The 27,058-nt window shown below is 46.5% G+C and overlaps 1 protein-coding gene across 1 annotated transcript in view; it reads right to left on the reverse strand.

Annotated features, from left to right (window-relative positions):
• The window catches only part of DNAJC15 (DnaJ heat shock protein family (Hsp40) member C15), an 89,483-nt gene extending 64,932 nt beyond the window's left edge, over window positions 1-24,551 (reverse strand). Inside the window, exon 1 of the mRNA XM_063952857.1 lies at window positions 24,169-24,551. Coding sequence (XP_063808927.1) covers window positions 24,169-24,273 — 105 coding nt within the window. The 5' untranslated portion in view covers window positions 24,274-24,551. The remainder of the gene's footprint in view (window positions 1-24,168) is intronic.
• Window positions 24,552-27,058: the final 2,507 nt, after the last annotated feature.

Genomic DNA, 27,058 nt, shown 5'->3' on the forward strand with positions numbered 1-27,058 from the left:
TACACCACATCAGCGAGTATCAATAGTTTAAACAGTTCCAGGACTAAGGGATTCGCCTTTGCATGATAGGAAGGGTCAGATAAAGGTTGGAAGGTGATGTCTAGTATCCAGCTGTAGGGTATTTTAAGGGTAACATTCCGGTATTGGTTAGAGAAAGATCGCATGTTCCAGCGTATAGTTATGTGCAAAAGTAGAATATAGATATTAACTGTATTTACTGTATATTATGTATGCGGCGGGAATCCAGAGGATACCACCCACAAGAGCAGTTGGAGAAAGACATCGCCCATCTTTTCAAAACAACCTATGACCTCTCTTGTAATGAAAAGACACATCTGTGTCCAATGGACAATGAGATTACAGTGACCATTGTATTGTGTATGTAAGTTGTGTATAAAAAGCCCATTGTTGCCTGGCCGGCCAGAAGACTCTGAACGCTTTCTAGCTGACAAGCGGAGGACCGGCCGGGTTGCGCTTGCGAACATTCTCACGTATATACATTCTCTGTAGCCATTACTCTGTTTTAGATTTATCTTGTTAGCCTGTAGTGTATGATTTGTACTGTTTTACCTTTTGAAATAATCCACGGTGGCCTTAGAACCCTGTGGTTTCAACTACAAATCGGTGTTGTGTCCTCACTTTCCTGCAAGGGTTTAAAAGCATATTCAACTGTATAAGGTTTATAAGCATTGATAAGGTGTACGCACTGCGGGTACTTTATACCGTCAGCGCTACTTGAGGTTTAAGGTATAACATCGTTGCAGTACTTTGCTGCTAAGGGTTTAAAGTGCAATCATATCAATACATTGTATCACTAACAAGGTTTAAAGGTTATCAATTGTGTGTGCGTGCGCTGTGCGTACTCTGTACACTCAGCGCGGCGTGTGGACGCCAAGTACGTACCACGTACGGGACTTTGTACGCAAATAGCGTACAAAGTGCTTAGCACGTGTATTCAGTCTCACGGCCATAGCGGCTCCACGGTAAAAGTGTATCTAGAGGTATAGCTTTATGGTTTAAGATAATATTGACATTATCAAGGTGAATTGCGGAGACAACCTTCGGCAGGAACTGCTGTCTAGTGTGGAGCTCTGTCCTCGTAAAAGACCAAGTATAGACTTTTACACGATAGGGCCCCCAATTTTGAGACACGTCTAGCAGAATCCAGGGCCAATAACATCACTGTCTTCCATGTGAGGTACTTGTCTTCTACCGTCATCAGAGGCTCAATCCAGGAGGACTGCATAAATTTAAACACTACATCCAAAGCCCAGGGTGCCGTAGGCGGCACAAAGGGAGGTTGTATGTGGAGTACCCCTTGTAAGAAGGTCTAAACTTCTGGCAACACAGCCATTTTTATTTTTTAAAGAAAATTGAGAGAGCTCAAATCTGCACCTTAACGGAATCCAGACGCAAGCCTTTATCCACACCAGCCTGCAGGAAACGTCCCAAGTGAAACGCCGCAAGTGGATACGTGCGCTCCTCGCACCAAGAGAATATCTCCTCCAGATATGATGATAGTGTTTTGACGTCACAGGTTTTCTGTCTTGCACCATAGTGGCAATGACCTTTTTGGAAAGCCCTTTGTGAGCTAGGATGTGCTGCTCAACTTCCATGCCATCAAACGAAGCTGCCGTAAGTCCGGATAGACGTACGGTCCTTGCTGAAGAAGATCCTCCCTTAGTGGCAGAGGCCAAGGGTCTTCTATGGACATGTCCAGAAGAGTTGCATACCACGCCCTTCGAGGCCAATCCGACGCAATCAGGATTGCTTGTATTCTGTGATGTCTGATCCGCTGGAGCACCCTTGGGATCAACGGAATTGGAGGAAACAGGCAGACCAGCCGGTAAGGCCAAGGCAACGTCAGTGCGTCCACTGCACTTGCCTGAGGGTCTCTGGTTCACGAGCAGTAGCAGCGAATCTTCTTGTTGAGGTGAGACGCCATCATGTCAATCTGCGGGTATCCCCACCTGTCGATAATCTGTTGAAACACCTGGGAATGCAATCCCCACTCCTCCGGATGGAGGTCGTGGCAACTCAGGAAGTCCGCTTCCCAGTTGTCCACTCCCGGAACGAAAACTGCGGACAGATCTCTTGCCTTTCTTTCCGCCCAGAGAAGTATTTTTGACACTTCTTGCATGCAGGCCCTGCTTTTTGTCCCTCCCTGTCGGTTGATGTATGCCACAGCTGTGGCGTTGTCTGACTGAACCTGGATCGCCTGATCCCTGAGTAGAGGGGAGGCCTGAAGCAGAGCATTGTAGATAGCCCGAAGTTTCAGAATGTTAATTGGGCGACAGCTCCCCATCCTCTCAGGCTCGCATCCGTCGTGAGGAGGATCCAATCCTGAATCCCGAAACGTCGACCTTCCAGCAGGTTGGAAGACTGTAACCACCACAGGAGTGAAATCCTGGCCTGGGGTGACCGATGAATCATTCGGTGCATCCGAAGATGTGAACCGGACCATTTGTTCAGGATGAATTAGAAGGGTCTGGCGTGGAACCTGTCGAACTGTATCGCCTCGTACGAGGCCACCATTTTTCCCAACAATTTTATGCAAAGATGAATGGAAACTTGAGCAGGTTGGAGAACCTTGTGAACCATCTCTTAAAGTGTTCTCACCTTGTCCTCTGGGAGGAACACTCTCTGAGCTACAGTATCCAGGATCATACCCAGGAACAGAAGCCTTTGAAACGGTTCCAGTTGAGACTTCTGTAAAATGAGGATACACCCGTGTTGCGACAGCAGTTGGATAGTGCGATCTATATGGAACAGTAGAAGCTCCCTGGAACTTGCTTTTATCAGGAGATCGTCAAGGTAAGGGACAATGTTGACCCCCTGGACTCTGAGCTGGAACATCATTTGCGCCATCACCTTCGTCAACACCCTCGGAGCTGTAGACAGGCCAAAGGGCAACGCCTGAAGCTGGTAGTGATCGTTCAGTGGGGCGAACCGCAGATAGGCCTGATGGAGGAGGCCAAAACGGGATACTTAGGTAGGCGTCCTTGATATCCAGGGACACAAGGATTTCCTGTTGATCCAGGCCCGCGATCACCGCTTTCAAAGATTCCATCTTAAATTTGAAAACCTTCAGGTAAGGATTCAAGGACTTCAGATTCAAAATGGGTCTCACAGACCAATCTGGTTTTGGCACCACAAACAGACTGGAGTAGTAACCTTGTCCTTGCTGTAGCAGGGGTATTGAAACAATGACCTGGGACTGGACCAACTTGTCGATGGCCAGTAGTAGCGTAACACGCATCTTTTCCAAAACTGGCAAGCCCGATTTGAAAAATCGTTGAGGAGGAGCACAGTCAAACTCCAGCTTGTAACCCTGAGAGATAAGGTCCCTTACCAAGGCATCCTGACAAGAACCATCCCAGATGTAGCTGTAGTGACGTAACCGAGCTCCCTCCACAAGATCCCCTAGGGGTGGGTGGGCACTATCATGCCGAAGTCTTTGCAGAAACTGAACTGATGCTCTGTTCCTGAGAGCCGGCAACAGCTGGTTTCTTAGGCTTACCTCTGGAGCCTCTAGCTGCATTGGAGGCACCCCTGGCCCTAGATCAAAATCTGGAGGACCGAAAGGACTGAGTAGATGGTCCCGGGTAGGTACGCCTAGCAGGCGGAGCCACCGAAGGGAGAAATGTGGATTTCCCAGCAGTAGCCTTTGAGATCCATGCGTTCAATTCACCTCCGAAGAGCCATTCACCTGTGAAGGGAAAAGATTCCACATTACGTTTGGAATCAGCGTCTGCAATCCATTGACGCAACTATATGGCTCTGCACGCAGACACAGCCATAGCAGTGGTTCTAGCATTTATATTGCCAATTTCCTTAAGGGAGTCAGAGGACTCTTGCCATGTCCTGAAAGTGTTTTAGGAAAGTTGCAGTAGTAACCAAGGACATATCACCCGAAAGACCCTCCTGAATCTGAGTAACCCATGTATGAATGGCATGTGTCATCCAGCAACCAGCAATGACCGGCCTTTGAGCTACACATGCAGCAGTGTAGATAGATTTTAGTGTGGTCTCTATTTTCCTATCCCCCGGGTCCTTTACAGTAAAAGAGCCCGGAGCAGGGAGCACGGCCTTTTTAGAAAGGCGAGAGACAGACGTCTACTGTGGAGATTCTTCCCAGAATTTTCTGGCTTCAGGGGCAAATGGGAAGGTATTTAAAAACCTTTTGGACACCTGATATTTTTTTTTCTGGATTTTTCCAGGCTCATTTAAATAAATCATCCAGTTCCTTGGAATCAGGAAAGGTAAAAGTCAGTTTGTCTTGTGGGAGGAAAAACGACTGCTGTTTAGTAGCGTCCTCCAGGGGGAGCTTTAACACATCCAGTGTAGCCAATATGAGGGGTTCTATACCCTGTGTAGGGGTGGAATCCCCACTAATGGGGTACCCATCATCCACATCCACCTGTACAACATCATCATCAGAATCTGATAAGATAGAAGGTAAAGCACGTTTTTGTGCACCTGTAGTAGACAGCGGGGGATGGGATGCATCAGCCTTTGCAGTTAGGCTAGCCACTGCTTGTTGCAGTTCTTGTGTTTTATTGGCATTGGCAGTGAGCTGAGATGACATATCTGACATCATAGTTTTTATAGCCCCCAGCCAGGAAGGCTCTGGACTCTACTCCATGTTGTTATCAGCATTCTGCTATGACTGACTACACTGCTCACTTAAATGGAGCCCGATGAACATGGGGAAAGTGCACTCGCTCCTTTGGACCCATCTATACCCCATCGTACTAATTCTGTCCCCAATAACCTTATGGATGCTAGAGAAATATAATAAATGTCTTAATCATTTTTTATGGAAATAGCATTAAATCTTGGAAATATGTATTTCCATGTATCTATTTAAATTAAAGATAATGTAAACATTTGCTTGCCTACACAAGATTATATGTAAACATGAAATAAAAAAAATAAGAAAAAAAATAATTGTAATAAATTGTGCCTGTGTTCTGGGCATAAAGATATACACTACTACTGATCAAGAAACAAAGATCGTCCAATCCAATGTCTGAGAAACACCTTATTTGAAAGCTATGGGCCTTGATTCAGAGAGTACCCAAGTCTGCCATAGATGAGGCTGCATTATGTGCTTGGAAATAAATGTGGATCTTCACCTGTGTTCAGAGTTGGGCGCTTCTATGCATTAGCATTGCCCTATGCATTAGCTTGTGAAAGTAGTGACCATCTCTATCATTGCACATTTGCACCAGCCCTATATATGCAGTATGCTCAGCCACGAACACCCGGCAATTCTGCCCAGACGCCAACAACATGCAAATGCTCTGTTGCCGGAGTGTTATAACCGCTCAGTGGGAAATAGAAATACTGCAGAGATGGGTACAACTCTGAATAGTCTCAACTACAACATATGCGTAGTGCTAAAATCACACAACGCTGATCAGACCCATGGCGTGCAAGATCCAAGTAACTATTCTCTATTCAGCCATAAGGCAGCTACTATCCATTTTGGACACTAAGTTAAATGAATATAATTTAATAAAGAAATCTCTGGGCTCTTGTCTTGTGTAGCATCTTGGGTGTGTATATATGTTTATCTATATGATAAAGCTGATCACTAATTAAAATTAGTTAATCACTGCTGCCATGCTGCATGTCTTAAGGCCCATACATCATCTGCCTTTTTGCAGATGATACAAAGATATGCAACAGGGTAGACACACCGGGAGGGGTCAAACAAATGATTAATGACCTAGGTAGGCTTGAGAAATGGTCAAGAACGTGGCAACTACAGTTTAATGCTAAAAAATGCAAAATCATGCACTTGGGTCTCAAAAACCCAAAGGCTAAGTATAGTATCAAGGGTACTATAATGGAAACTACTGAGGAGGAAAGAGATTTAGGAGTCACTATTTCAAGTGACTTGAAGGCAGGAAAGCAATGCAACAAAGCAATGAGAAAGGCAAGTCAGATGCTTGGTTGCATAGGGAGAGAAATCAGTAGCAGGAAAAAAGAAGTGATAATGCCACTGTATAGGTCATTGGTACGGCCCCATCTGGAATACTGTGTCCAGTTCTGGAGACCCTATCTCCAGAAGGATATAAATACATTAGAGAGTGTACAAAGAAGGGCAACTAAAATGGTGCATGGCCTACATCACAAAACTTACCCGGAAAGGCTAAAAGATCTTAACATGTATAGTTTGGAGGAGAGAAGGGAAAGGGGGGACATGATAGAAACTTTCAAATATATCAAGGGTCTTAACAAAGTTCAGGAGGGAAACATTCTTCAAAGGAAAAGAAGTATTAGAACTCAAGGGCATACAATGAGACTGTAGGGGGGGGAGGTTCAGGGGAAATTTAAGGAAAAATTACTTCACAGAAAGGGTAGTGGATAAGTGGAATAGCCTCCCATCAGAGGTGGTAGAGGCTAAGACTGTAGGGCAATTTAAACATGCTTGGGACAGGCATATGAATATCCTTACAAAGAATTAAGGTTAAAAGAGGGTTGAGATTGCCTAAAGGATAAAATAAAAAAGGGGCAGACTAGATGGGCCAAGTGGTTCTTATCTGCCGTCAAATTCTATGTTTCTATGTTTCTAATGGGCCCTACTCACTGGCCGAGGTGCCCGACGGCCGATACGGCCGACGAGCGACCCGGCGGCGGGGGGGGCAGTGACGGGGGGAGTGAAGCTTCTTCACTCCCCCCGTCACCCGGCTCCATAGACGTGCAGGCAAATATGGACGAGATCGTCCATATTGGCCTGCATGCACAGCCGACAGGAGACCAGCGATGAACGAGCGCGGGGACGCGCATCGTTCATCGCTTAAGTCTCCACACTGAAAGATATGAACGAGATCTCGTTCATTTATGAACGAGATCGTTCATATCTTTCAAAATATCGGCCAGTGTGTAGGGCCCATAAGACTTGAAAGATGCAAAGATGAACAATGTGGAAGATGAGCGATTTCCCTTGAACTCCCTGACAAACGAGAATGAGTGATTTTATGAATGACGAACAATCTGCTCTGCTGGGATTGAGCTGCATGTATGGACGACTGACAACCCGCTTCAAACAACCATCGGTGCGCGCATTGTTCGTTTGCTTTGTACACGATTTGATCGTTCACAAATCGTAGTTATCACTCATACCTATGGAAACAAATCTTCTAGAATAATTTTTTTTAAATGTCTACACAGTTATGTACAAAAACTATAACTAGAAGTTATGGTAAGAACTTACCGTTGATAATGGTATTTCTCCTAAGTCCACAGGATAATATTGGGATATGATGAAGCGACAGCAGATTTGCACCAATCGGTCAAAGCTTTTCGGCCTCCCAGCATGCAATGGGCCCGTCCATATATCCCCGCCTCCTGGCTTAGGCAAATCAGTTGTATTCCCAAAGCTCAAGGCAGGAGAATCATAGATAGCCCTAAACAGGCGAGAAGAACACACATGCACTCCCTTCCGTACAAGAAGGAAGAGGTTAGTGAGTAAAAGGATCCTCAAATCAGGTGCGTAAGGGTAGGATCCCTGAGGAACCTGTGGATTTAGGAGAAATACCGTTGTCAACGGTAAGTTCTTACCATAACGTATATTTCTCCAGCAGGGTCCACAGGTTATTCACAGGATAACATTGGGATGTCCCAAAGCAATTTAGTGGTGGGGACGCTCCTGATTGGACAGGAGAATCATTTGCCCGAATCCAGCGTCGTGAAAGGCAAAGGTATCCATGGCATAATGTCTAATGAATGTGTTAATGGAAGACCATGTGGCTGCCTTACATATCTGTTCTGCTGAAGCACCACGTTGTGCTGCCCATGATGGACATACCTTACGAGTAGAGTGAGCAGAGACATTAGCCGGAACAAGGAGATCAACTTGAGAATATGCTTCTGAAATCGTCATCCGAAGTCACCTTGCCAGTGTCTGCTAATCATCAGGCCCTCCTCTCTTGTGAAATCCGTAGAGAATGAAGAGAGAATCTCTGTCTTTCTGATGGCACTGGTACAATCCACGTAGATCCTTAAGACACGGACCACGTCCAGCAATGCATCTCCCGCAGAAAGACCCGGTACCTGGAAAGCCGGGACTACAGATCTAGTTCGGAGGACTGCTTTATCTGGATAGAAAAAATAATTCAGAAATGGGGAACGACATGGCAATGCCCCTAAATCTCATACTCTTCTAGCTGATGCCATGGCAGTAGAAAGAGAACTTTAGCTGTCAACCATTTAAGATCCACTTGCTTTAGTGGTTCAAATGTGGCAACTTGAAGGGCTTTTAGGACTAAATTTAAGTCCCAAGGCACTGTAGGAGGAACAGTGCGCACATCCTGTAAGTTGGCAATTTTCTTTTGGAACCATACAGTCAATGCTGACACTTGCACTTTTAAGGAAGCCACCTTCAAACCTTTATCCATTCCTGCCTGAAGGAATGCTAAGACCCTGGAAAGTCTAAAAGACTTGGGGTCCATTTTCCATTCACTGCACCAATGAATATAGGTTTGCCATATTCTGTGATAAATGCGAGCTGAGGAAGGTTTCCTTGCTCTGAGCATTGTTTGAATCACCTGTTGTGAGAATCCTCTTGACTTCAGGATAGAGGTTTCAAGAGCCAAGCCGACAAAGACAGTCGATCCAGATGTCTGCATCAGTAGATCTGTATGTCGAGGGAGTAGGAGTGGAGCATCCATCGACATTCTCTGCAGATCTGTGTACCAATGTCTTCTGGGCCAAGCCAGAATTATTAGTATCACGGTACCCTTTCCTTGCTTTATCTTTCTCACCACCCTGGGTAATAGGGTGATTGGAGGAAACACATAGGCCAGATGAAAGTCCCATCTCACCGACAGGGCATCCACAAAGATCGCTCTGGGATCCTTTGTTCTTGACCCGTATGCGAGAACTTTGTTGTTCTGACGGGACGACATGAGATCTATCTCTGGCAACCCCCACTTGTCTACTAAAGTCTGGAAGATGTCCGGGTGTAGAGCCCACTCGCTTGCCTGAATGGCGTGTCGACTGAGAAAATCCGCTTCCCAGTTTAGGACTTCAGGAACGAACACTGCAGATAAGGCTGGATGATGAAGTTCTGTCCACTTTAGTGTGTGACTTACCTCCTTCATCGCTTTTCTGCTGCAAGTTCCTCCCTGATGGTTGAGGTACGTATCTCCAGAAAAAGGCAAAGATTCCAAACCTTCTTAGATTTTGAATCAGCTTTCCACGTACGTAGCCAAACTGCTCTGCGAGCAGCTATTGTTTAAGCCAGTGATCTCCAACTCGTAGCTCACAGAACGCACGGGCTTGGGCAGTCACTGGCACTCCTCCTCCCTTCATTTTTAATATGGTGCCGGCCGTCAGCCAATCAGAGCTCGTGGACCGGCAGTGACGGCACTTAATTGGCTGCCGGACCGCGAGTTTTGATTGGCTCACTTACCGGCACCATATTTGAAAATGCCCGCCGCAGCCGGAGACTGTCAACCTCACCGCAGCCGCTCTCCGGACTTCACAGGAGAGGCGCGCGCTGAACTCTCCTCCCCTTCCGTCCCTCATACAAGAGGAGCAGCACCGGCAGCAGTAAAAGAAGCCAGCAAGGGTTAGCACTGTGTGGGGAACTGTTTCGGACACTGCGAGGGGGGGGGGGGGCATTTTATCTGGCGCTGCGGGGGGCATTTTAAATGGCACTGTGGGGGGGGGGTTGTATCTGGCACTGCTGGGGGGCATTATTTGTGTATCGGACACTGCTGAGGGGCATTATTTGTGTATCTGGCACTGCTGAGAGGCATTATTTGTGTATCTGGCACTACGCGGGGGGGCATTACTTGTAGTTGTGAGGCCACACCCACTTTTGCAGGAACGCACACGCATTGGAGGGAGGGGGTAGCTCCTTCAGAGGTTTTATTTTCCGAAAGTAGCTCACACCCCAATTGAGGTTGGAGACCACTGGTTTAAGCTGATGCCCTGGAGGCAATAGTACCCATATCCAATGCTGCTTCTTCCAAGAACATTGCAGCCTGTTTTACATGTGCTATATGGGATTTTTGCTCTCTAAATGCCATTGAAAAATCCCCCTCCAAAGCATCAGCCAGGGCAGCCACTGCCTTTGCCATCCAAGCTGAGGCCATGGCTAGCCTTATGACTGCCCCAGACAGGGAAAAAAATGGTTTAAAAAAAAAAACATCCACTCTCCTATCTGTGACATCATTTAATGATGTTGAAGGCAAAGGTAATGTAGATTTTCGCACTAATCTAATCACATGTATATCGACCTTAGGAGCCACCTCCCTTTTTAAACAATCCCCAGCTGGAAGAGAATAATTGGAATTCCATTTCCTCGGAATTCTAAACTTCTTATTAGGCGTAGCCCAAGCCTCCTCCATGATTTCCGTCAGCTGATCTGACCCCGGAAACTCAGTATTAACTGTTTTAGGACGTTTGAACACAGCTGCCTCGGTTTTTAACACAGGCTCTGCTGAATCCTCTAAGGATAGAATGGCTTTCATTGCTTTAATTAACTCAGCTATATCCACTGAGCCGAGACCTTCCTCCTCCTCTTTGTATGCTTAATCAGAGTTTATTGAGCTTTCATCCTCCGATGAATCCTCATCTGAAACACGTGTAGCCTGTGAGGATGAAGATTTACTTACCAGCCTGTTTTGTTTTGAGAGGCTGCTGCTGGAAGGGATAAATGTAAGGGTTAATCGTGTAACCTATCCCTGGTACAGGAGTTGGAATTATCCGTTCAGCTATACTGGATAATGTCTGTGCAAACATAGCACAAGGTGGATAAACATGCCCCTGGATCTGCCTTGTATTTTTCAAAAGACCCTAGTGAAAGCTAAAACAATTTGCACACAAACCATCGTGAACCAGATCCTGAGAGGTTAACCCAGCTTTGCAAGACAAACATGAAATGAGTGTTGGTGTTGCTGTGAGTGTATCTTCCTCACCTTTGCCGCTCTTAGACATGATAAATAATAAACACTTCCACAGTGTACTACACAATTTGTGACTGTAATCACTTTAAGGTTTTTAAAGTGATATACAATCCGACACTACCCATGCACCAGCATTGAGGATCGGAATAGAACAAAACTGACAGAATATAATAAAGTCAACAATAACACTAGCAGTCAGTCACGTTATACATTAGTATAATAAGCAATATGAGCACATAATCAACTACAACTATATTTCAAGTATGTAGGATAACATATTACAAAATCATGTTTAAACAGATCTACTGTATTCAGACGCATAGCGAAAGAAACCACAGTAATAGTATACAGACTCATATGCAATATGCACTTCTAACTATTCATACTCAAAAGGTATATAGAGACTTAGTGCTGTATTACCCATACTCAGTAGAGTGGGATACAGGGAGACTCACCCCGTATTTCCCTTCTAAGCAGAACCGATGCCTTACCTTCTCCCCATGCTACGGCCACAGCCTAGTATTTAGTGTCCACTCTAGGCTGTTTTAGCAGGGCACCGCGCCCTGCCCGTTTTTTAGCAGGCAAAACCCGCCCTGCCCCTTTTGCGACGCCCTGCTAGAACAGCCGCCCGCTTCCTGCCCTCCCGGCGTGTATAGATGCCGTGCGCATGCGCGCGGCATCCATTCACGCATTGGGAGAGGGCTGGGGGAAGCACAGCACCGACGGAGGTGCTGGGCACGCCCCCAACAGTGACGTCGCCGGCCACAGATGCTCTCTATAGTAGCGTCTGTGGGCCGCACCGCCCCCTAAAATGACGTAGGCGTGGCCATGACCCCTAATTTGCGTGGCCGCACCCCCATTTTAGATGCGAAGCCGCGTGCGCACATGTGCCCCCGGAGTCCGGCGCCCTGCCCCTTTTCACTCCTAGAGTGAACACTAGTATTGTCTGTAGGACCTGCTAATATATCCAACACAGATGCCCGCCGAAACAGCACTGTACTTGTGGGTAAGTGTTGTCGCGACCCGGTGGAGAGTTGTTGGAGTGACTCTTTCTAGGGTACGTATAAGACGCTTTTTAGAAAGATCGTAAAAAAATAAGATTTTACTCACCGGTAAATCTATTTCTCGTAGTCCGTAGTGGATGCTGGGAACTCCGAAAGGACCATGGGGAATAGCGGCTCCGCAGGAGACTGGGCACAACTAAAGAAAGCTTTTAGGTCACCTGGTGTGCACTGGCTCCTCCCACTATGACCCTCCTCCAAGCCTCAGTTAGGACACTGTGCCCGACGAGCTGACATAATAAGGAAGGATTTTGAATCCTGGGTAAGACTCCTACCAGCCACACCAATCACACCGTATAACTCGTGATACTATACCCAGTTTAACAGTATGAAAACAACTGAGCCTCTCAACAGATGGCTCAACAATAACCCTTTAGTTAACAATAACTATGTACAAGTATTTTCAGGCAATCCGCACTTGGGATGGGCGCCCAGCATCCACTACGGACTACGAGAAATAGATTTACCGGTGAGTAAAATCTTATTTTCTCTGACGTCCTAGTGGATGCTGGGAACTCCGAAAGGACCATGGGGATTATACCAAAGCTCCCAAACGGGCGGGAGAGTGCGGATGACTCTGCAGCACCGAATGAGAGAACTCAAGGTCCTCCTCAGCCAGGGTATCAAATTTGTAGAATTTTGCAAACGTGTTTGCCCCTGACCAAGTAGCAGCTCGGCAAAGTTGTAAAGCCGAGACCCCTCGGGCAGCCGCCCAAGATGAGCCCACCTTCCTTGTGGAATGGGCTTTTACTGATTTAGGATGCGGCAGTCCAGCCGCAGAATGCGCCAGCTGAATTGTGCTACAAATCCAGCGAGCAATAGTCTGCTTAGAAGCAGGAGCACCCAGTTTGTTGGGTGCATACAGGATAAATAGCGAGTCAGTTTTCCTGACTCTAGCCGTCCTGGAAACATAAATTTTCAAGGCCCTGACTACGTCCAGTAACTTGGAATCCTCCAAGTCCCTAGTAGCCGCAGGCACCACAATAGGTTGGTTCAAGTGAAAAGCTGATACCACCTTAGGGAGAAACTGGGGACGAGTCCTCAATTCCGCCCTATCCATATGGAAAATCAGATAAGGGCTTTTACATGACAAAGCTGCCAATTCTGACACACGCCTGGCTGAAGCCAAGGCCAATAACATGACCACTTTCCACGTGAGATATTTTAGATCCACGGTTTTAAGTGGATTAAACCAATGTGATTTTAAGAAACTCAACACCACGTTGAGATCCCAAGGTGCCACTGGAGGCACAAACGGGGGCTGAATATGCAGCACTCCTTTCACAAACGTCTGAACTTCAGGTAGTGAAGCTAGTTCTTTGTGGAAGAAAATCGACAGAGCCGAGATCTGTACCTTAATCGAGCCTAATTTCAGGCCCATAGTCACTCCTGCTTGTAGGAAATGCAGAAATCGACCTAGTTGAAATTCCTCTGTTGGGGCCTTTTTGGCCTCACACCAAGCAACATATTTCCGCCATATGCGGTGATAATGCTTTGCAGTCACATCCTTCCTAGCTTTTATCAGCGTAGGAATGACTTCCTCCGGAATGCCCTTTTCCTTCAGGATCCGGCGTTCAACTGCCATGCCGTCAAACGCAGCCGCGGTAAGTCTTGGAACAGACAGGGCCCCTGCTGCAGCAGGTCCTGTCTGAGCGGCAGAGGCCATGGGTCCTCTGAGATCATCTCTTGAAGTTCCGGGTACCATGAGTATTGTTCTTACTCCTCGTTTTCTTATTATTCTCAGTACCCTTGGTATGAGAGGCAGAGGAGGGAACACATAAACTGACTGGTACACCCACGGTGTCACTAGAGCATCCACAGCTATCGCCTGAGGGTCCCTTGACCTGGCGCAATATCTCTCTAGTTTTTTGTTTAGGCGGGACGCCATCATGTCCACCTGTGGCCGTTCCCATCGATTTACAATCAGCGTGAAGACTTCTGGATGAAGTCCCCACTCTCCCGGGTGGAGGTCGTGCCTGCTGAGAAAGTCTGCTTCCCAGTTGTCCACTCCCGGAATGAACCCTGCTGACAGTGCTAGTACGTGATTTTCCGCCCATCGGAGAATCCTTGTGGCTTCTGCCATTGCCATCCTGCTTCTTGTGCCGCCCTGTCGATTTACATGGGCGACTGCCGTGATGTTGTCTGACTGGATCAGTACCGGCTGGTGTAGAAGCAGGGATTTTGCCTGACTTAGGGCATTGTAAATGGCCCTTAGTTCCAGAATATTTATGTGTAGGGAAGTCTCCTGACTCGACCATAGTCCTTGGAAGTTTCTTCCCTGTGTGACTGCCCCCCAGCCTCGAAGGCTGGCATCCGTGGTCACCAGGACCCAGTCCTGTATGCCGAATCTGCAGCCCTCTAGAAGATGAGCACTCTGCAGCCACCACAGCAGAGACACCCTGGTTCTTGGAGACAGGGTTATTAGGCGATGCATCTGAAGATGCGATCCGGACCATTGGTCCAACAGGTCCCACTGAAAGATTCTGGCATGGAACCTGCCGAAAGGAATTGCTTCGTAAGAAGCCACCATCTTTCCCAGGACCCGCGTTCAGTGATGCACCGATACCTGTTTTGGTTTCAGGAGGTCTCTGACTAGAGATGACAGCTCCTTGGCTTTCTCCTCCGGGAGAAACACTTTTTTCTGGACTGTATCCAGAATCATACCCAGGAACAGTAGACGTGTCGTCGGAACCAGCTGTGATTTTGGAATATTCAGAATCCAACCGTGCTGGTGTAGCACCTCCTGAGATAGTGCTACTCCCACCAACAACTGCTCCTTGGACCTCGCCTTTATTAGGAGATCGTCCAAGTACGGGATAATTAAAACTCCCTTTCTTCGAAGGAGTATCATAATTTCCGCCATTACCTTGGTAAACACCCTCGGTGCCGTGGAGAGTCCAAACGGCAGCGTCTGGAATTGGTAATGGCAATCCTGTACCACAAATCTGAGGTACTCCTGGTGAGGATAGTAAATGGGGACATGCAGGTAAGCATCCTTGATGTCCAGGGATACCATGTAATCCCCCTCGTCCAGGCTTGCAATAACCGCCCTGAGCGATTCCATCTTGAACTTGAATTTTTTTATGTATGTGTTCAAGGATTTCAAATTTAAAATGGGTCTCACCGAACCATCCGGTTTCGGTACCACAAACAGTGTGGAATAGTAACCCCGTCCTTGTTCAAGTAGGGGCACCTTGATTATCACCTGCTGGGAATACAGCTTGTGAATTGCCGCTAGCACAGCCTCCCTGTCTGAAGGAGTAATCGGCAAGGCAGATTTTAGGAACCGGTGGGGTGGAGACGCCTCGAATTCCAGTTTGTACCCTTGAGATACTATTTGTAGGATCCAGGGATCCACCTGTGAGCGAGCCCACTGATCGCTGAAATTTTTGAGGCGGCCCCCCACCGTACCTGGCTCCGCCTGTGGAGCCCCACCGTCATGCGGCGGACTTGGAGGAAGCGGGGGAGGACTTTTGCTCCTGGGAACATGCTGTTTGTTGCAGCCTTTTTCCCCTACCTCTGCCTCTGGACAGAAAGGACCCGCCTTTTCCACGCCTGTTTTTCTGAGTCCGAAAGGACTGTACCTGATAAAACGGCGCCTTTTTAGGCTGTGAGGGAACATGGGGTAAAAATGCTGACTTCCCAGCAGTTGCTGTGGAAACTAGGTCCGAGAGACCATCCCCAAATAACTCCTCACCCTTATAAGGCAAAACTTCCATGTGCCTTTTTGAATCTGCATCCCCTGTCCACTGGCGAGTCCATAAGCCTCTCCTAGCAGAAATGGACAATGCACTTATTTTAGATGCCAGCCGGCAGATCTCCCTCTGTGCATCTCTCATGTATAAGACTGAGTCTTTTATATGCTCTATGGTTAGCAGAATAGTGTCCCTGTCTAGGGTGTCAATATTTTCTGACAGGGAATCTGACCACGCAGCGGCAGCACTGCACATCCATGCTGACGCAATAGCTGGTCTAAGTATAATGCCTGAGTGTGTATATACAGACTTCAGGATCGCCTCCTGCTTTCTATCAGCAGGTTCCTTGAGGGCGGCCGTATCCGGAGACGGTAGTGCCACCTTTTTAGACAAACGTGTGAGCGCTTTATCCACCCTAGGGGGTGTCTCCCAACGTGACCTATCCTCTGGCGGGAAAGGGAACGCCATTAGTAACTTCTTAGAGATTACCAATCTTTTATCAGGGAAAGCCCACGCTTTATTTAATTCTTCTGATGGGGGAAAAACTACGGGTAGTTTTTTCTCCCCAAACATAATACCCTTTTTAGTGGTACCTGGGTTTATATCAGAAATTTGTAACACCTCTTTCATTGCTTCAATCATGCAACGAATGGCCTTAGTGGACATTAGACTAGACTCATCGTCGTCGACACTGGTGTCAGTATCCGTGTCGACATCCGCGTCTGCCATCTGAGGTAGCGGGCGTTTTAGAGCCCCCGATGGCCTTTGAGACGCCTGGACAGGCACGAGCTGAGAAGCCGGCTGTCCCGCATTTGGCATGTCGTCAAATTTTTTGTGTAAGGAGTCGACACGTGCACGCAATTCCTTCCATAAGTCCATCCACTCAGGTGTCTGCCCCGCAGGGGGTGACATCCCTTCTATAGGCATCTGCTCCGCCTCCACATCATTATCCTCATCAAACATGTCGACACAGCCGTACTGACACACCGCACACACACAGGGAATGCTCTAACAGAGGACAGGACCCACAAAAGCCCTTTGGGGAGACAGAGTGAGAGTATGCCAGCACACACCAGAGCGCTATATAATGCAGGGACTAACTGAATTATGTCCCCTATAGCTGCTGTTATATATACTGCGCCTAAATTTAGTGCCCCCCCTCTCTTTTTTACCCTTTTCTGTAGTGTAGACTGCAGGGGAGAGCCAGGGAGCTTCCTTCCAGCGGAGCTGTGAGGGAGAAATGGCGCCAGTGTGCTGAAGGAGATAGCTCCACCCCTTTTTCGCGGACTTTTCTCCCGCTTTTTTATGGATTCTGGCAGGGGTAATTATCACATATATAGCCTCTGGGGCTATATATTGTGGTATTTTTGCCAGCCAAGGTGTTTTTATTGCTGCTCAGGGCGCCCCCCCCTAGCGCCCTGCACCCTCAGTGACCGGAGTGTGAAGTGTGTATGAGGAGCAATGGCGCACAGCTGCAGTGCTGTGCGCTACCTTGGTGAAGACTGAGGTCTTCTGCCGCCGATTTTCCGGACCTCTTCTTGCTTCTGGCTCTGTAAGGGGGACGGCGGCGCGGCTCCGGGACCGAACACCAAGGCCAGTTCCATGCGGTCGATCCCTCTGGAGCTAATGGTGTCCAGTAGCCTAAGAAGCCCAAGCTAGCTGCAAGCAGGTAGGTTCGCTTCTTCTCCCCTTAGTCCCTCGCTGCAGTGAGCCTGTTGCCAGCAGGTCTCACTGTAAAATAAAAAACCTAATTATATACTTTCTTTTTAGAAGCTCAGGAGAGCCCCTAGTGTGCATCCAACCTCGGCCGGGCACAAAATCTAACTGAGGCTTGGAGGAGGGTCATAGTGGGAGGAGCCAGTGCACACCAGGTGACCGAAAAGCTTTCTTTAGTTGTGCCCAGTCTCCTGCGGAGCCGCTATTCCCCATGGTCCTTTCGGAGTTCCCAGCATCCACTAGGACGTCAGAGAAAATAGTAGATACTATCTGCAAGGGGATTGGAGATAACGTGGAGTCGCTATGGGTTGAGATCACAAGTGAGGGCACTGAGGCAAAGAAACTAGTCATTGGAACGTGTTACAAGCAACCGGATATCAGCATACATGAGGAGGAACAACTCCTAGAGCAAATAGAAAAAGCAGCAGGAATGGGGGACATCCTAGTGTTAGGAGACTTTAATTATCCTGATATAAATTGGAGGAACGATTCATGTTTAAAAACTAGGAGCAACAGGTTTTTAAATACACTGAAAGATCAATTCCTGACTCAATTAGTCGAGGACCCAACTAGAGGTAAAACTATTCTGGACCTAGTTATTACCAATAACGTGGACATTATATCAAACATTAAAGTTGGGGAGACCTTGGGAAACAGCGATCATTATATGATCACTTTTGACATCAGTTTCAAGAAAAATATCTGTAAGGGAGCAAACAAAACATTAAACTTTAGAAAAGCTAACTTTAATATGCTGAGACGGGCAGTAAACGGCATTGACTGGGATGAGTTGTTTCATGGCAAGGACACTTTGGAAATGTGGGATAATTTAAAAGGGTTGCTTGAAAGCAATATTCACAATTTAATTCCAATGAGCAGTAAATGCAGGAGTATTAAGCACAAACCACTGTGGCTTAATAAGGAGGTCAAAGCAGCAATGGCTAATAAGATGTGTGCTTTTAAAACATTTAAATCTAATGGAGGGGAGGAGTCATTCCGGTTTTACAAGGAATGCAATAAAAGATGCAAAAAAGTAATAAGACCAGCTAAAATTGCTAACGAAAAGCAAATCGCTATTGAGAGTAAAACCAATCCTAAAAAGTTTTATAAATATATAAACAGTAAAAGGTTGAAGAAGGAGAACGTGGGCCCATTAGAGGATGAATTGGGATCCTTGACAAACGATGACAAATTAAAAGCTGAAATATTGAAAAAAAAAATCCCGTCAGTATTCACCAGGGAGGATGCACAGGTGACAGTATTGCTTAATGACAGTGAATGTAATGACTCTTGGCTAGATACCTGTTTAAGTGAGGAAGTAGTCCTGGAGAGAATAAGCAAAATAAAAATTAATAAATCACCAGGCCCAGACGGTTTGCATCCGTGGGTTATTATGGAGCTTAGGACACAGCTAGCTAAACCCCTATACCTGATTTTCAATAGTTCGATTAGATCAGGCATGGCACCAAAGGATTGGCGCATAGCTGAGGTAGTGCCTTTATTTAAAAATTTAATTAAAAATAATCCTGGAAACTATAGACCAGTTAGTTTAACCTCTATAGTGGGTAAAATATTAGAAGGCATTCTGAGGGATAGCATAGAGGAGCACCTACATGCAACCAAGTTTATTACTAAAAGTCAACATGGGTTTGTAAGGAACAGATCATGTCAAACCAACTTAATTAGCTTCTATGAGGAAGTGGGCAAGAATCTTGACCATGGAAAAGCAGTGGACGTGGTTTACTTAGATTTTGCAAAAGCCTTCGATACAGTGCCACATAGGAGACTTGCCCACAAATTAAGGGAACTTGGCCTAGGAAATACTATTTGTACTTGGATAGGTAATTGGTTGGACAACAGGGAACAACGAGTAGTGGTAAATGGGATGTTCTACAGCTGGGCACCAGTAGTCAGTGGAATACCACAAGGGTCTGTTCTTGGCCCACTAATGTTCATTATATTTATCAATGATCTAGGAATAGGCCTGGAAAGCACAGTGTCAATCTTTGCAGACAACATGAAACTGTGTAAGGTAATTAACTCAGAAACCGATGTGGAATCGCTACAGAATGACTTAGTTAAACTGGAATTCTGGGCGTCTAAATGGAAAATGAGGTTCAACATAGAAAAATGCAAAGTTATGCATTTTGGGACAAAAAACACACTTGCATCCTACACTCTAGATGGAGAAAATCTAGGGGTAACTATGGTGGAAAAGGATTTGGGGGTGCTCATAGATAATAGGCTTAGTAACAGTACACAATGCCAAGCTGCAGCAAAAAAGGCAAGTAAAGTGCTTGCGTGCATTAAACGGGGCATTGAGACCAAGGATGAGGATGAGGATGTAATCCTGCCGTTGTACAAATCATTGGTACGCCCACACCTGGAATATTCCGTTCAGTTTTGGGCCCCATATTACAAAAAGGACATCGCGGAACTAGAAAGAGTTCAAAGACGAGCTACTAAATTGATTAAAGGTTTAGAGACACTGGAATACGAGGAGAGGCTTACTAAATTAAATATGTATTCACTAGAAAAGAGGAGACTAAGAGGAGACATTATTAATATCTTCAAATATGTAAAGGGGCATTACACGGAGCTAGCAACTGATTTATTAAAAGAACTCTGTATAGAACGCGTGGGCACTCACTGAGGCTAGAAGAGAGAAAATTCCGTACGCAACGTAGGAAAGGGTTCTTCTTTGTAAGGGGAATAAAGATTTGGAACTCACTGCCGGAGGAAGTAGTAATGGTAGACTCTATAAATGCATTTAAAAACGGACTGGACAAATTTCTAACAGGAATACGTATCAAGGGCTTTAGCATTTAGCATATTGACATTAAAATTATCTGGGAGTGGTAGGAATCATTGCTGTAAATCGGTACTAAACCATTACTTCAGCATGCACATTATAAAATAAACAGATTAATGCAGAATACATGTTGAACCCGGGTGTAGTATGGTATGCCGGCGGCCGGGCTCCCGGCGACCAGCATACCGGCGCCGGGAGCCCGACCGCCGGCATACCGACAGTGTGACGAGCGCAAATGAGCCCATTGCGGGCTCGCTGAGCTCGCCACGCTGCGGGCACTGTGCGCGCCACGCTATTTTATTCTCCCTCCAGGGGGGTCGTGGACCCCCACGAGGGAGAATATATGTCGGTATGCCTGGATTCCGGCGCTGGTATACTGTGCGCCGGGATCCCGACATTCGGCATACTGAAGACCACCCGTTGAACCCGATGGGCATTTTGCCTCTTTTCAACCTCACTGACTATGTAACTATGTAAAAAATTAAAATAAGAAAACTTAGGGCTGCTAAAAACCAACAGCCCTCTGACCATGGTCCGGCTTCTGCCGCACCAAACAAAAAACTGATTTGTCTAAGCCAGAAGGTGGGGATATATGGACGGGCCAGTTGCATACTGGGGGGCCGAAAAGCTTTGACCTATTGGTGCAAATCTGCGGTCGCTTCATCATATTCAACATTCACCCAATGTTTTCCTGTGGAGCCTGCCGGAGAAATAAGCAGTTTGAAAAATAAATTAGGTCATCAGATTGGAGCTTACACGCACAGCGATTGCCCCTGCCCAGTCACCAGGGAAATGCTATGGGCCAGGTGGGTGAGTGTTCATTCAAAATAGCATACAACGGCGTTGATGCTCTTCTGATGACTAGACGGAGGCTGAACGGCATTGGAAGACCCACACGGGGATAAAAGAGGCTAAGGGGCCAGAGGTAAATGGGGAAAGACACAACAGGAAGTGATCAAGCCCGGGACATGGGTGAAACGCGTCTTCCAGGTTTCTTCTTTCCGGCTGCCTGAAGTATCTTCGTCCTCGGCGTTACAGTGCCACACCAACCGCTACCCGACGCCTTCCAGCCCTCACCGCATCTCATTTCCCGCACGAGTGTTTTCTACTTCACCACGGGACGCCTGCGTTCGTCCGTGACAAGAGTCTGCACAGTTCCTGTTCCAGACGCCTGCAACAGCCTGCCGGCTGGTGTACCTCTGCCGGGCGGCCACGCACTGTCCTGCACGGACAGTGTTCCACTGACTGTCGGCAAATTAACCGTATCCAAATCCTTGGACTTGTTACCTCCCGGAATTGAGATTTCATTTCCCTGGCTTGCGAGACTCAGGACAGTTCTGCTAATCATCAGGGTAATATCAGTATATATCTCTCTCTCCTTGTTCAAATTATCTGGCCACCTGAACGGATTTACATTATATCATCACCTGTGCAGATTTTTCTGTCAATTTTTTGAAATCACATTCCCTTGTTATATATGCCCATACGTTTATTATTTACATTATATCATCACCTGTGCAGCTTTTTCTGTCAATTTTTTGAAATAACATTTCCTTGTTATATATGCCCATACGTTTATTATTACCTAATTACCAAGATCAATTATGTGCTGGTTCACAGTGATAGTATTAATTATTACTTGAGTATTTAGGTGATATGTGCTTTGAGCACAGCTATTCATTTATGTAATTATACTCACCCACACAGGCATTTATTTATAGTGTCGTTTTGCAATCTTAGCCTCTGAGTGGCATTCTGTGTACTTGCTACAATGTTTATTACTATCAGCTATATGCTACATCAGTATCAGTATTATTGAAACTACTTAGCACAGAATACTACAGGCCTTGAGTATTTAGGTGATATGTGCTTTGAGCACAGCTATTCATTTATGTAATTATACTCACCCACACAGGCATTTATTTATAGTGTCGTTTTGCAATCTTAGCCTCTGAGTGGCATTCTGTGTACTTGCTACAATGTTTATTACTATCAGCTATATGCTACATCAGTATCAGTATTATTGAAACTACTTAGCACAGAATACTACAGGCCTCAATTAGACTCTACTTAAAATGTCCTACTGCTATCTCGTTTTTCAATTTTTTGCATCTCATTGTTTTACACTTGAACTGTTTTGCATCTGGTGTCAGAACCAATTACCCTAGTTATTATTCTACATTGGCTTATCTAGCTCATTTACTAACGTCATTACATTTTTCTTGTTCACAGTAGCCGACAATTTGTTGAGTCTGCTTCTTCCTAACTTATTCCAGCATTTTTCTATCTTTCATGGACTCTCACCATTGATTCAGGGCTTGTCCCTGTCTAACATTGGCAGCAGATCCATCTTATCTCTGACACTTTCTTTGATACTATGTAATTCGTGAACTCTCATCAGTGATTCCAGAAGCATCGGATTATCCTTTATCACCGCCTCTACTATCATACCACACTGGTAACGGCCAAAACCGTCCGATCTTGGAAGCTAATCTGTGTAGGGCTGGGCCAGTACTTAAGTGGGCGACCCTTGAGGAATACTCAGTTTAGTAGAGAACAGACTTGCCTAATGCTCAGAGTCTAACACTGACAGCAGATTCACTCTACTATCTTATTTCTTACTTTGTCCTTTCTTTCCCCACGACAACTGGTATATTATGCCATCAGGCACCTTAACTAACTTTGGGATAGTGTATTCAGGTGTCTTATCCGTCACGTAAAATTGGTGAGTTCTATCCCCCACAACAGGCTTTGGACGCCGGCAGCCAGAACTATCATGCTAATTTTAGCATCCAATTATTATTGATTATATTGGAGTATTACATTATAGCTAATATCAGCTAATCTATTGCTATTAAGTTTATTTGTTGGATTACTTTTGATACCATTTGACCACTGAACATATTTTACTGTTGTAACATTAATAAAAGTTAATTTTTAGATCAAATTTTCAATTTTCTCATACGTCAATTAAGTCAAGAGTGCGCCCAAAAAAAAAAGAGAGTATTTTTTTCTCCTCCTGTTGTCTCTAGTTACTATTGACTCAGGGTGCACCACCAAATCAAAAATAAGAAAACCAAGTTTTCCTTATATCTTTTAATTTTGGTTATTATATTCATTTGTGATATCAAATTTATACCAGTGCGGTATTTCCCCAATAATATGTAAATGGGGAGAGAGGTCAGAAGGGTGAACAGGGATCCAGGGTCATGCATGCACAGTAACTCTACTGGCATGCACCACCGCAGGGAAAAGTATTACTTATTACAGTATGTGCACAATGAGCAGGACGAACAAAGACCTCAGATACTGTAAATCATGGGTTTCTTCTTCACAGGGACAAGTGCTGTCCCTGCTGCAAGTCTTCAATACATTGGTAGGTACATTACTAATACATGCATCGATACAGGCAACTAATTCATGTTTTATGCAAATATTGATAAACCAACCACTAAATCTCCTTATGAGCAGCTGAAGTAACAGGTTATCAGGGAATAGGGAAAGACACTTCAGAAGTTCAGAGGGTTACGTTAACAAAACAAAATGAGGTTGAAAGTTTCTTTGTTTTAACCAAATAATAAACCCAGTATATAGTAGTTTTGCGAACACTTGATCTGCACCACCCACAGTCACGCACCTACTGTATGCAGGTTACAGAGGACTCTCAGGGCATCTTATGCAACAGCGTGCAATGGCCACGGCTCTAGGGAAAGGATCATGGAAGCAGAGAAACACATCGCTCTCTTCAGGACAGCGGCAGACAGAGAAAGGATCACACTGCAGTGACCGGCTACCCCGTATTATTGTGCAGGTAACCGAGAAGGCGACCCCTGTCCTTCACTCCCAGTGTAACCATACTCATACTACCTGGTGCACAGGACCCGGCGGATGGGAAGGTCACCTGTGCACACACTCCATATACTACGTACAGAGCTATGCCGCTGTCGCCAGCTACTCACCAGCGTCCGGTCGATGTTCGCACCTGAGGTGCCCGGTGGCCCCGCCATGTACTCGGAGTAGCGCAGGGAATCTGATGCGGGCACGCTGCTGCTGGAGGCTACCATGACAGTGAGTGACAGCTGGAGACTGCGAGAACGGTAGCCCCGAAGGGACAAACTGAATTAGATTTCAAAACACCAGGAAGTGGCTTCTAATATACTGTATATAACTGCTATTGCTATTATCAGTGAGCGAGCACGCGTCCCTCACACATTCCACCACCAAACGGGTATCACTATCTACAGTACAGTAGATAACTTCATTGGGCTCGGTTAAGAAAATAAATGCTCAAATTCAGAATATGGGGGGGTAATTCAGAGTTGATTGCAGCAGCAAATTTGTTAGCAGTTGGGCAAAACCATGTGCACTGCAAGGGGGGCCAGATATAACATTTGCAGATAGAGATAGATTTGGGTGGGTTATTTAGTTTCTGTACAGGGTAAATACTGGCTGCTTTATTTTAACACTGCAATTTAGATTTCAGTTTGAACACACCACACCCAAATCTAACTCTCTGCACATGTTATATCTGCCCCCCCGCCCCCTGCAGTGCACATGGTTTTGCCCAACTGCTAACAAACTTGCTGCTGCGATCAACTCTGAATTACCTCCTATGAGTGCGGATTTTCGTGTGTGCGTTACACACAGATTTTTTATATATATAATATCTATCTATCTAGTAATGAAATCCCGGCAGTCGCTAATCCAAAATCGGTATTCCGAATCTCCTGCCAGAGCCTACCTCCTCTCTCCCCGCGCAGCCTAACCTCCCTCACCTCCGCTTAACCCTAACCTTTCCCCTAGTGCCTAAACCTATCCCTAACCCCAGTAATTGCCGTCAGTATTCCACTGCCTGTATTCTGACTGTTGGTAACCTTGACCATATTCCCAATATGGACTGTAGACTGCCCCATTCCCTACCACACATACACACTCTTGACTGCGGATTGCCTCAACCCCCCCCCCCCCCACACACACACACACACACACACACACACACACACACACACAGTGGGCGACATTCAATTGTTTAGAGTGTTTAGAGCGCCAGCAGCCGCAAGACACCTATTGCCTGAATTGTGGATTTAAGACCTGCGTCCAAACTCCAAAGACACGGCATCATATCACCGTCAAGACCATTGGTCATGGCATCAGCCAACTGGTGAGCCTGAGGCTTCTCAGAATGGTCGCCGCAGCTCCGTAGCTGAGGCAAGTAAATCTGCATTGGAAGATGCAGACACTGGTCTCGTGTCACCAAACATGGTGCGGCCCTGACGGGCGCTCTCTTTCACCTCTCCCTCTCCGAAGAGACACGGCCGAGAGTGATTATTCATCTCCTCTCATCGGCCACGGTGATCAGCGTCCTGAGAAGCTGGCACTGCTCCACCCTCCAGCAACCGAACCTAAGAAACTGGTCACAACACAGTAATCCTGAGTAGGTGGTACTGCTCTGCATCCTAGCACCTGTGCCTAAGAAACTGGTCGCAACCCAGTAATCCTGAGAAGCTGGTACTGCTCTGCATCCCAGCTCCTGTGCGTAAGCAGCTGGTCATAACCCGGTAATCCTGAGAAGCTGATACTGCTCCACATTCATAGTAGGCACTTTACAACCTTTTCTCTCTTCACTCTCCTATCCTGCATGAGTTATATTAAGCCACCTAGCTTCCGACCCAGCCACTCCCATGACAATCCCTAGTCTGGACCCACAAACAAATCCAAGCCTGACACCTCGCCACGCCCATAAATCAAGGCTAACACATCCCCATTTCTCTATCGTCCTAGTGGATGCTGGGGTTCCTGAAAGGACCATGGGGAATAGCGGCTCCGCAGGAGACAGGGCACAAAAAGTAAAGCTTTACGATCAGGTGGTGTGTACTGGCTCCTCCCCCTATGACCCTCCTCCAAGCCTCAGTTAGATTTTTGTGCCCGGCCGAGAAGGGTGCAATCTAGGTGGCTCTCCTAAAGAGCTGCTTAGAAAAGTTTAGCTTAGGTTTTTTATTTTACAGTGAGTCCTGCTGGCAACAGGATCACTGCAACGAGGGACTTAGGGGAGAAGAAGTGAACTCACCTGCGTGCAGGATGGATTGGCTTCTTGGCTACTGGACATTAGCTCCAGAGGGACGATCACAGGTACAGCCTGGATGGTCACCGGAGCCTCGCCGCCGGCCCCCTTGCAGATGCTGAAACGAGAAGAGGTCCAGAATCGGCGGCAGAAGACTCCTCAGTCTTCTTAAGGTAGCGCACAGCACTGCAGCTGTGCGCCATTTTCCTCTCAGCACACTTCACACGGCAGTCACTGAGGGTGCAGGGCGCTGGGAGGGGGGCGCCCTGGGAGGCAAATGAAAACCTTTTTTGGCTAAAAATACCTCACATATAGCCTCCGGGGGCTATATGGAGATATTTAACCCCTGCCAGAATCCACTAAAGAGCGGGAGACGAGCCCGCCGAAAAAGGGGCGGGGCCTATCTCCTCAGCACACAGCGCCATTTTCCTCACACAGCTCCGCTGGTCAGGAAGGCTCCCAGGCTCTCCCCTGCACTGCACTACAGAAACAGGGTAAAACAAGAGAGGGGGGGCAAAATTGTGGCAAAACTATATTATTAAAGCAGCTATACAGGGAGCACTTATTATAAGGCTATCCCTGTCATATATAGCGCTTTTGGTGTGTGCTGGCAAACTCTCCCTCTGTCTCCCCAAAGGGCTAGTGGGGTCCTGTCTTCGTTAAGAGCATTCCCTGTGTGTCTGCTGTGTGTCGGTACGTGTGTGTCGACATGTATGAGGACGATATACGTGTGGAGGCGGAGCAATTGCCAAATATGGGGATGTCACCTCCTAGGGGGTCGACACCAG

The sequence above is a fragment of the Pseudophryne corroboree genome, chromosome 2 (assembly GCF_028390025.1).
Source record: "Pseudophryne corroboree isolate aPseCor3 chromosome 2, aPseCor3.hap2, whole genome shotgun sequence".
NCBI lineage: Eukaryota > Metazoa > Chordata > Amphibia > Anura > Myobatrachidae > Pseudophryne > Pseudophryne corroboree.